The following is an 11421-nucleotide window of genomic DNA, read 5'->3' as shown; positions in this document are numbered from 1 at the left end:
TAATAATAGTAATAATAATAATAATTAATTATATTAATACAGAAAAAAAAGATCAAATGTTTGAACGCATCCTGTTTCCCCTTAGTGATTCACGTCCCTTTTTCTATGTATCCAAGGCCCTGCAGTTCATGTTGCCTGTGCCAGCAATTTCCTTTTGTATATCATCGTTCACACACACTCACACACACACACACACACACACACACACACACACACACACTTACATATATAGTTATATAGAGAAATTTGTTTTTCTAACATTTTTCTTTTTTTATCCACACAAAAAAGGTGAAAAAAATGAAAATAAATTAAAGTCAAACATGCACGCACACAAAAAGACTGATGTGTAGTAAAATGCTTTACATTGCTGCCCCGTGTGTAAACCAGGGCCTAATTCTGTGTCTCCGTTCATATTTTTTAATGCATAATTGAATTAATAATGTTGGTCATCTTGTAAACATCACAATAAATCATTTCGGGCCGTCATTTTTCTCCACACTGTTGTTGTTTTTTGTTGTCATGGGAAGTCTCTAAACATGATAAATGAGGCCACTTTCATTTTTGTTTGTTCATAGTACACAGAGTATTTCTTCAGTTCCTATAGTCACTGGTAGTTTGTTTTTTTTATTATTTATGGGTCAACGTCTTGCTTTTCCAGTCGGGAAGAATCAGTGTGGTTAACGGAAGCATCAAAACTCTCGCCATTGTCCTTTTCACCATCAGGCTCCGCCATTGAATCATCATTGGAGTCACTGTTAAGGTCTGCCTCCTCCTCTTCTTCTTCCTCCTCCTCCTCCTCTTCTTCTTCTTCCTCCTCCTCCTCTGCCTGCACCTCCTCCTCTGGTGACAGGTCATCTTCAGCCTCTCCAGATGTTCCTGTGGTGTCGTCCTGAGCTGCTGGCAGACCCAGCTGGGCTGCCGGGTTGTGGCTAGATCGCGCTGCGTCGTGGTGCATTTTCTTGCTGAGGTCCAGTGAGTCGCTGAGCCCCAGACCGGCTGCATTCTTCAGGAAGAACAGGGAGCTGCTGGTGTCGGTCCCCAGGTTGAGGGAGCCGTCCAGGCTGATGGAGGACTGTGGGTACAGGTGGTTATACTCGGACCCGATGCCATCTGTCGGGTAGAGCATGGAGGGAGCACTGCTGTCAATGCTGCGGGACAACCCGTAGAGGCCACTAGGTGAGGAAGTAGAAAGACCCATAGAGGCGGAAGGGACCACAGACACACTTCCTCCCAGGTGGTGCATCCCTTCCTGTTTGGGCGACACAGACGGCAGCTCACCCCGCTCCTGCTTCTCGTGCTTTCTCTTGTGGGAGTCCATCTGGGACATGCCCACCACCGTGTGCTTACACTCAGGGAAGGTGCAGTGGAAGTGCGAGCACTTGAGCTTATATTTGCAGTCGGGAACCTCGCAATCAACACTGGAGCTGAACTGGCAGAAGCCAGCGGCGCTGATCACATCTTGCTTGCCGTGGTGTTTGCGGTGGGCCGTCACCTTGGTGCTGTCGGTGCAGCGGAAGCCGCAGCGCAGACAGTGGAAGTGGGTGCTGTTGCCCGAAAACTGGCAGTCAGGGAAGTTGCAGCTGAGTGACGATTTGAAGCGCTTGAAGTCGTCCAGGACCAGGTTGTCCACGCGGTCGTGGTGCTGCGCATGCTTGTACATGTGGGTGCGGCCGCAGAACTTGTAGCCACAGTTCTCACGTGTGCAGTGGTAGTGGGTCACCTTCAGAGAAAACTGGCAGCCTGTGTCCTTGCAGTTCTCGTAGAGGTCATAGCGCCTGAAGCCCTCCAGCATCATCCCCTCATCCAGCATCTTCCGTGACGATGCCGTCTTGCGGCGCTTGCCGAATGGTGACATGTCCTCGATGATCCAGAAGCGCTTCTTTGCACCAGTGGCCGTGGGAATGGAAATGGTGTTGCCTGAAAGAAGGAAGGCAGCACATTAAGCAATAATCACTTGGTTCACAGAGTAAAACTACAAGCAAATTACATTGCAAGACCGTCCTGGTTAAAACTCTAATGTGCGACCTTACTCAGCCAGAAGTGGTTCACAGCTGAGTAAGCACAGAGAGCCACAATGTTTTTTATTCCTAATTCCCAGAATGATTAAAGGAGGGGGGAAATGATAGATTGACTTTGGAACATGACACTTTTACAGGGTGTCTGCAGCCTCCAAACAGAGGCAGAGCTGTGGGTCTTAGCCGACCCTCTTATCTCCATGTTGTTTTATGAGGGGCACCCACCTTTTGCTACACCCTGGGGTCACTGCTAATGATGTGATCCCTGTTCTGCAAGACAGGAAGCAGTGGGCCTCGATAAAACTTGAGGCGTGATTAAAATAAGAGGCTGCCGATGCAGCCTTGTTAATGGAAGCTAAACAAGGCCCAGGCTTCATACTACAGGTGCCAAATTTACTGCCCTATCTTTAAATCCTAGTAATACTAAAAGTGAAAACACGCAAAGGTGTAGGTGAAGTCATTATACACATTTTTTTCTGTCACTGTACCCACGCAGTAAGCATGCACATTTCTACATACATGTTTTCTTTTTTGCATGCTGGAAAGCCCCTTTTTCCCCGTCTTTCCACAACAATACTGCAGAGAAAGACTAAATCACACAGTTAAATACTGCACAGGACTCAATTGAGAGTGACAGCTGCAGTGTTGGTTTGCGCCGGGGATAAGTACCTGCAGCATCCTGCACTATAGGGACGTCATTTTTAACCGGAGACGGAGTGGCAATGATGGGGCTGAAAGCTGGTGTGTTGGTTGGCATGACAACACTCCGAGTGGCTCCCAGAGAGGCGCTGAGCAGAGAGTATGACAGACAGGATGGAGAGAGGAGGTATGGGAGTGAGGAGAGAGGAGGTCGGAGGAGAGCAGGAGAGAGGGATGGGGCCTGGGACTGAAAACCAGGCTGAAGAGTGGAGGGAGGAGGTGGTGGTGGTGGTGGCGGTGGAGGAGGAGGAGGGGAATAAGGAGGTGCATTTTGGGTAGCGCTAGTGTCAGCAGGGGTAGTAGGAGCAGAAGTGGTGGCGAGCCAGCCTTGTCCTGGAGAGACAGGTTGACCAGAGAGGGTGAAGGACAGACAAGAGGGGAAGAAACACACATACAGGTACACACACACACACACACACACACACACACACACACACACACACACACACACACACACACAGAGGGATGTAGAGGTAAAAAGGAGGTAAAAAGGGAAAGATAAAAGATAAGAGAATGATACAAAATGAGGCCCATTCAAGACAAGTAACCCAAACACCAGCCAAAACAACAATGATGAGAGTAGTGGATAATATTGGCAACACATGGAGAAATGTGAAAATAGTAGGCAGGCTTAGACTTAGAAAAAAAGCAGAGGTGAATCCATTTATTCAGTAAGTTGAGGGAAAGGAGGCTGCTTCTCCTTTTCTTTCTCCCACAATTCAAACTACTAAAAGTGCTAAAGTAGACATAAAGCCACATGGATGATCTCTGGCCAAAGGAAAATGTAATAAGCTACATACAGTGCAATAACTCAAACCACTGATGTACAAAATGGATGTTTTATGAGGATGACCAGGCAAACTGCAAAAGACCTTGTCCACAACTTGGAACATTAGAATACAGCATTGTCATCAACCTCATACTGTATATTATGACTGATGTGTCATTATGTTATTGACTGTAAGTCAAACTATTAAATCACAAAATACCGGATTCAAGAAGGAAATGAGTGAAGCATGATGTTTGATGCAGAATGTAAGAGTTGAAAACTTGTATTCACCTTTTTAACTAAGCTATATTATTATTATTATTATTATTATTATTATTATTATTATTATTATTATTATTATTACATTATATATACATGCTGACACCTGTCTGGTATTTTTTTGCATATTCTCACCTGCTGGAGAACCATCGTTGCCTACAGGTGTGCTGGTGCAGCTCCGGTCCTGGTTGGAGGACTCGGAGGAGAGGCCCAAGGGGCTGCCCCCTCCTCCCATGTAGTCCATGTAATCATCAGTCTCCTCCATCATGGTGGAGGAGAAGCTGGAGTTCATACCAGGGTGGATCCCTATCATGCTGGATGCATCTGCCCTCTGTCCAAGTGGCATCACCTGGAAAACAAACAACCTTTATTTTAAAAAGGACATCTGAAACAAACATTCGATAATATAACGTGTCATTAATGCAGGTGTTGGCTCTTGGCATACAACCAAGCATTTCTGAAGGCGTCAGAAGCCTTCTGAAAGGATGAACTTCTGTCATTATAAGAAGGCTTCAAAATGAAAAAAAGAACAGGACAGAACTAGAAAATCTGCGTTTAAATCTGCATACGGTAAAGGAAGTACCGCAGAGGTAATGTTAAGAAATGAAGTACACTGCACGGTGAATATTTTCATCAAAAGAATGTCTGAGTGATTTGTCACTGACTGGTATGACAGGATATGAGCGGTACTCTCTTTTTTGCACCGAGTGAACTTGTTACTCTTTTTCCAGAATCTGACTCATAGAGCAGAAAGCCCGATAAAAAAAAACGACAAAACCAACCGAACTAGGTACATAAGTCACATAGACTTGTGATACCTACAAATAATAGGTTAATCTCATTCTTTTTTTGCTTAAATAATAAATAAAACAAATAAGTAATATATGAACCTGAGAGAAAATCTGTTCTACCTTTTGCAGTGAAACACTTGCATTTTCCTTTTCACTTTCAATACCTAGATTTACAGAGCATGGCTTGTTGGAAGAAGACCTTTTTTTTTAAATCATCTTCTTGCAGCAAAAACCCCCAACAACTGTAGGTGTTTGTGGGATCATAACATTTCAAATTAAATGTAACTTCCTTTAAAAACATCTGGGTATTTTGGGTAAAAAAATACATGAGCTTTAATAAAAGACACTAGATCAAAACATCTACACTGCATAAACACGCACAATACATTCTCTGTTTAATCCGTCAGTAAAAGGGCGTGTGAGGTACTCAGCTTTGTTGGTATATGTTTTAATAAACTGCTCAACGCCTGTTTTAGTTCAGCCCATATTTTCAGATAATTACTCTTTTCAGTTTGGGATGCGTCATATGTCACAGTTTGTGTGTTTGTACCTGGGACGGGACTCTGTCAAAATTCTTCCCCAGCATCCGCCTCATGTGTTTGCGAGCATGTGAGGTCATCTGGTGTTTGAGCAGGAAGGAGAACTGGCAACCATCGCGGATGCAGTGGAAGTGGCTGTTGACTTGGTTATACTTACAACCTGCAAAGACAAACAAGTAACCGTTTTTAAACTGTTCATTTGCTTTTTCATTTATCTTTGGCTCATTGTGAGACGTCTGAGAAAAGCTACTGAGCCAAACGCAATATTACCATTGTGACGGTGTTATGATTAGATCAAACACGAAGTGAAATATTTTTTGTTTTTTTTTTTAATTTCATGATATAGCTCCGACAAAAGAGGGATCGGTTTCAAAGTGTTTGGGAGTGTACATGTAGGAGGAATATTAGATCACTCCGGTGTCACACTGAGCAAGTCAAGGCTTCTGTGCACTAAACCTGTGGAGCTCTTTTATTACACTGACATGCTTTATTCAATTAGGAATTTACATAAATAAATTCTCATTTTCTGTGGGCCAATAATGCACACACCCCTGCAAACCAAAGTAAATATACAATTATTACCATATTAAATTCATTTTTCAAAGTATCTCCATTGTCATTTTTCCTTTTGTTCTCCATTGTGCTGCTGTCTGCTTCATATTCTTGTTCTTTTCTAGTGTTTTAACCGGTCTAGCTCTAATTGCTTTATGATTTCAAATTAAATGAATGTTCCGTTTTGTGCCTGTTAATCAAATACCATTATATAAAAGCAGGCAGAAATAATTGAAAGAGTAACATGCTGGGCAGGTGCTAGCATGTCAGTAACCATGGCACCCGGTTTAAGAGCACAACACGTCTGTGTCATCAAATAGCTTTTGCACACACAATGTTTTAACCACGCAAAGTTGAGCAAATAACAGTAACCCCCGTGACACGGAGGGCCTTTTGTGAGACAGAAACCAGGTAACATCATCAGCGGTGTTCAGTTTAATGTTGCTGCCATGGATACTGGCAAGCCATCAATTCTTTATGACTGGAGTGTTAGCCATGGTAATCCTTTCTGTTTCCCCCCCAGCCCAAACAATACAGTTGGCAGATCAGACTGGGGACAAAAAACAGCTGTTTGGGGCCTGTTTTTGTTTGCTTTGTTTCTGTGTTCTGAAAAGCTTGTGTAACCGCCTGAAAAAAACAGATCACTTTTAATTCATTTCGGTGTGATGGCAGCGGTGGCTGTGAGGCGCAAACCAGACAAGCCAGATAATTAACAAACACAAACCTAATTGCTCATTTCTGACAGGGGCAAAAGGAAGAAGAAAACAACCTGGATGTGATTGCCCCCTTTGACGTTATTGCTCATATAGTACAGGCAAGACTACCTTTGGGACTTGAGGTGCCATTGTGAATATGCAAAACACAGCAACAAAACCTATGAGGCAGACTAGTTTAATGCCTCTTAAACAACTCACATAGCACGACACTATGTTTGCCAACACTGGTCTCTCTCCCTTTGTAAACACAGAGAATATCCTCTTGCAACAGCCACCGAAAATCAATCTACATCTTTCTCAATTTAACACCTTTAATCCACATGTCTCTCCTGGTAGAATATTAATAAAAGCTGAAGTGTTTAGGCTGAAATGGCAAAGACAAAAAGAGACAGCAGCCCAAAAGTTATACTATAGTGTAGTATTTTTTTTTCCTACCGAGCCTCCCACACTCCTCCCTCTTGGTGAAATATTTGAAGCCATTGGCGGCACGGCGATCTGCCTTCTCGTGCTTCTTGACGTGCCATGGCAGCTTGGTGGTGATGTTAGTGACAAAGTAGCAGCCAGGCCGCAGACAGTGATAGTGGCCCCTCATTCTGAACTCGCAGTGCTGCAGAAGACACACATCATTTTGAATTTCATGAATTAAATGTGGTGAATGTTTGAAAGCCAAAGGTAAATATTATTAATATTAATATTATATTATTATTATTGATAAATATTATTTGATCTTTCTTTTGTGTGCAAAGTTAAAGTGAACACTACACATAATCAACACCTCACAGGCTTTTCCGTTCTGGTCATTTGGAACATCCCACATTTCTAAGCACAATGATTTTTTTTTCCCAGGCTTTCCACAAACACCCCTCCTTTCTAACATGTCTGTACACCACCATCTGTTTGTGAGGCCCAGCTCCCAAAGGACTGGCCAAATAAGATCTGCTCAGTTCAGGAGATGGAGAATAAGGAGAGGATGGGGGAGGAGGAGGGAGGAGGGAGGAGGGAGGAGGAGGAGGAGGAGGAGGGAGGAGGAGGAGAGGAGGGAGGGGGGACTTTTTGTGAGAGGGGTGATTTTCGACACATTAATGAATTAATTTAAAACGGTTTTCCAAATATGGGCTCATGAGAGCAGGCAGGGGCTGCCATTTAGGTTTCATTTGCGAAGCATTCCCCTGATTTTTGCCCTATTCCAGACAGCCTTGTTTACTGTGCAAGTGACAATGATTTATTGGGTAATATCAGCTAAATTGGCCTTTTCTGAGAGGAGAATGCGGCAGTCAAAATGACATCATTGACATATAAACAGGCATTACTGGGGTGAGTCGACTGTCTTTTTCAGCAGAGATGGAAGACGGGGAGCGGCGGTTGTGAAAGCCTTGAGTCAAATAACCTCAAATACTGGTCTAATAGATAGCATACTTCATGCTTAGAAAACTCTAGGAGATGACAGTAGGTGATTCAGCTCCTGGCTGAGTTACCAAGCTGCACTCACCTGGTTGGGGCAGAGACACTGGAGAGAGTAGTAGGAAAACTGGTCACGGACGTTGACCAGGTTGTTGCTGGGGTTGATGTGGTCCAAACAGTGGGACTCGGCCTTGCCAGACGTCTTGCACACATACTTGCAATTTCCAAACAAGCAGTGGAAGTGGAACTTGTTTGAGTACTTACAGTCAGTAGCCAAACAGGGATCACTGGATGAATAAAAATGGAAAATGCAGTTTAATCAACACATGGTCGAATAAACACACTGTAATGTAATAAGAGGCAAATTAGTGTTTCTCCTACTTTTCCTGAAACTGCAGGAAACCAGGTTTGACTTGAGGTTTAGCATTCTCCAGAGAGGTAGTGGCCAGAGGGGAGTTGGCCGGCAGGTTGGGCATCGAGGCCGACATCTGAGGGATGCTGCCGGTCAGCTGCTTCCAGGCCAGCAGGGAGGGAGGAGGAGAGCTGTAGCCACCAGAGGAGGTGAGGTGGGCCACATCCATGGAGGGATTGTTGGCCATAGAGACGGGAGCAGCAGGCTGCAGCGAGGCTCCCTCACTGGAGTCCTTGCCCTCACCAAACTGAGGCTCAGACTTCACTTTCAAGGTGGCACGGAGGTGGAAGCTGAAAAACAAGATGGAAGCTAATTTTTATGTTGATCGATGAAACCAAAAGATAAAAATGTGGAATGGGTATATTTTGTGATTATAACCCAGTGGAACACTCACTTAGCATGTTTTATGGCCCCATCCACAGTGCTGAAGAGTGCACCACAGTCCTCTACCAGGCAGTGAAAGTGCACTTTCTGAAGGAAGTCGCACTGAGCCTCACAGAAGTCATCTGTGTCAAACCTTTACATAGCAAGACAATGAAGATTGTAAATGTATTGCCTTCTCAACAAACAAAAAAAACAAAAAACACTAAGAGGTTGACTGGTTTGACTTGGTTCAAATTCCTGTAAGGCCAGATTCTTTATGTTTCAGGGGGTTTCCAGTGACGCAATACGTGAGGAATTGTATTTACAGAAAACGGCCGTCTATGTTCAGTACTTTGAAACAATCTGTTTTCTCACTATCAAAATGAATAAGTCTACTGTAACTAAGTGAATCAAACTACAGTGACTCTTTGTCCTTCCTCCATGTTTTATACCTGCGGAGGTATGTCCTCCAGATCTCAGTGGGTTTTTCTGGCAGCGGCCTCTTCAGCACTCTGTTCAGATACTGTGCTGCCTCCGAGCTGTTGCTGCCCTGGCTTGCCTCCAGCTCTGTCTTCAGGTTCATGGCGCTGAACAGGGCAGGGTTCACCCGTGACATCTACAAAACATATAGCACATAAACAACCAGCTGCTGGGTTAACTGGGCATACGTAAGCTGGGCACTTGCATATGTTAGTGAGAGTGTGAGAGTTAACACACACACACAAATGTTTTGGCGAAGCAAAAAAGCACAGCCAGATTTACAAACATCCAGGCTTTTGCTTGAGTGCAAGCCAAGCGTGTTTGCCAAGCGTCCTCTGGGAGCAACTGTTAACCCTTTTATGTGATGTGGTGGCTTGAATCAAACCCCTAAAAGCTGACATGACATGAGGAGCTGTTGGACAACAGGTCTTCAAGCTCCACTGTCTGGGTTTAATGACTGCTTTGAGGAGAGCAACTCTGAAGTCAAGCCCTCCTGGGGAGAGGTTAAAAAAGACGTGTGTGTGTGTCTGTGTGTGGAGGGGAGGGAGGAGGTCTTGACCAGTTGGCAAGGTAAAAAAAAAAGAGGCTGCTCTGTCATTACATCATGAATCAGATGGAAACCAGCTGGCACATTTGTATCAATCAGATAAGATGTATGATAAAGACAATGTTCATTTTAATCTTCACCAAAACATAAATTTCCATACGCTAACATTTAGACTTGGTAAAAAATGAGGGCAGTGCCTTCCTGTTTTGTTTTTTCCTCCTGTGACTTTTTAATCAAATGATTTACAAACTATAAATAAATGTAGAGCGAGGCGGGGGAAGAAAAAGTATAAAGGAGGAGAAAAAATGGACGGCGAGTTCAAAACAGCTCATCAAAAAACAAACATCTCTATATATCTGGCATGGCACCCAGCTACTGCTTCATTATATTAATTTGTGAGAGGTGCAGTGAAAATTACACTGTATGAAAAATGGCTGGAAAATTTAAATGATACAAACTCATCTTATTAGCGGTGAAACATTAAAAAACAAACAGGCCCCTCCGTGTCCCGCTAATTTGTCTTGGGATGAAAGGCGTTTGATGGATGGATCTTACCTTATTCATAAGCGAGGATAAAAGAGATGTATTCCCTGGTACAGGGTGTCCGTTTGATTCATTACTGGAACAAGGAAAATGAACAATGTTTAGTCAAGATTTGCATGAGAACAGTAAATATTACTATTTATCACACAAGGTGTGCCTGTATAATGAAGAAGAAAAATGCTGTCTTCTTAGGATATAAGATCTACTGTGAGTTGGAGGGAAGATTGGAGTTGAGGGTTTATACAAACATCCTTCTCACACAAAAATTGAGAAATATGTTGAGAGTCTTATAATTGTATGCACAGATATTTTTGATAAATAATTGCCAACATAACCCTGGCTGCCAAGACTGTAGATATCATCTATCAATCAGAGAAACCTTATTTCCTTGTTGATTTATTTTGTGAATATATTAGGTGAATTTACTACAAGCATTAACCCTCTGTGTAGCATGCAGCTGTGTACCTCAAAGTATCTTTATTAGTCTCCCTGAGGAGAAATTTGTTTTGGACACTGGGCAAAATTGAGGTAATAGTTAAAATAGAGACACACAACAAGCACAGGGTTAAAACAATTAAGAGACAAATGTACAGTAAACATATTGGGCTACTCAAAGAGCTATGCAAATTGCAAAATACCATTTTCTATACTTATGCAAAAAAGCCTTCTGTTCTCCTATACATGCCTTAAAGTCATTGCTACTTCCATAAGCATCCATGCATTAATTTATCCATTCATAAATATCCATACATTCAGTTAAAAAATGTGCATTCATTCCTCCATTCATATCCATACATACATTCAGTCACAGATATACATTAAATAATTCATAGTCATATGTTCATGTTCACCTGTGGTCTTTCTTGCTCAGGTCCAGGCTGTGCTCCTGCGTGGAGTCTTGGGAGGCCCCAGAGTTGTCCATTGGCTCCTGCTTCACTTGAACCAGATTGAACTGGCTGGCTGAAGCCGGCTGCCCGTTCCCTGAGGATCAAGCCAGAGACGCAGATGAGAGAAGTGACAACAAAGTTATTGTTGGTCAGCATTATTACCCTATGACGAGATGCAATCTGACTTCTGTCCTGGCCTGAAAAGAATACTCCGAGTGATAATTATTGCGAAATTATGTCAGGCCGTCAAGCCTTTTAAATGGTGATTGAGAGGCGGGAGATATGAGGGAAAAAGACTCCTTTTTCTGCAGCACTTGTCACAACTCATTTGCCAGCCTGCCTCTTAACTGGTCATTAAGTGAGATGCTAATGCTGAGGGAAAGTGGCAGTCTCAGATTGGCCACCCCCCTTCCTTCCCACCTTCCTAG

At 43.3% G+C, this 11421-nt stretch overlaps 1 protein-coding gene across 5 annotated transcripts in view; it reads right to left on the bottom strand.

The window, feature by feature from the left end:
* Positions 1-274: 274 nt before the first annotated feature.
* Positions 275-11421, bottom strand: part of casz1 (castor zinc finger 1) — a 74609-nt gene continuing 63462 nt past the window's right edge. For 3 of the 5 annotated variants that reach the window (XM_028583084.1, XM_028583082.1, XM_028583083.1), the window contains exons 9-19: positions 10958-11087; positions 10119-10182; positions 8989-9152; positions 8568-8690; positions 8143-8463; positions 7850-8048; positions 6796-6967; positions 5104-5252; positions 3898-4111; positions 2685-3047; positions 275-1917 (exon numbers count right to left, since the gene is read on the bottom strand). In XM_028583084.1, the coding sequence (XP_028438885.1) occupies positions 632-1917; positions 2685-3047; positions 3898-4111; positions 5104-5252; positions 6796-6967; positions 7850-8048; positions 8143-8463; positions 8568-8690; positions 8989-9152; positions 10119-10182; positions 10958-11087 (3185 nt within the window). In that variant the 3' untranslated portion in view covers positions 275-631. The remainder of the gene's footprint in view (positions 1918-2684; positions 3048-3897; positions 4112-5103; positions 5253-6795; positions 6968-7849; positions 8049-8142; positions 8464-8567; positions 8691-8988; positions 9153-10118; positions 10183-10957; positions 11088-11421) is intronic. The other 2 variants (XM_028583085.1, XM_028583086.1) reach the window with 1 other exon arrangement.

This window comes from Perca flavescens, chromosome 7 (genome assembly GCF_004354835.1).
Source record: "Perca flavescens isolate YP-PL-M2 chromosome 7, PFLA_1.0, whole genome shotgun sequence".
Taxonomy (NCBI): domain Eukaryota; kingdom Metazoa; phylum Chordata; class Actinopteri; order Perciformes; family Percidae; genus Perca; species Perca flavescens.
The sequence above is the reverse complement of the archived record's forward strand: the minus strand, read 5'-3'. Positions and strand labels throughout refer to the sequence as shown.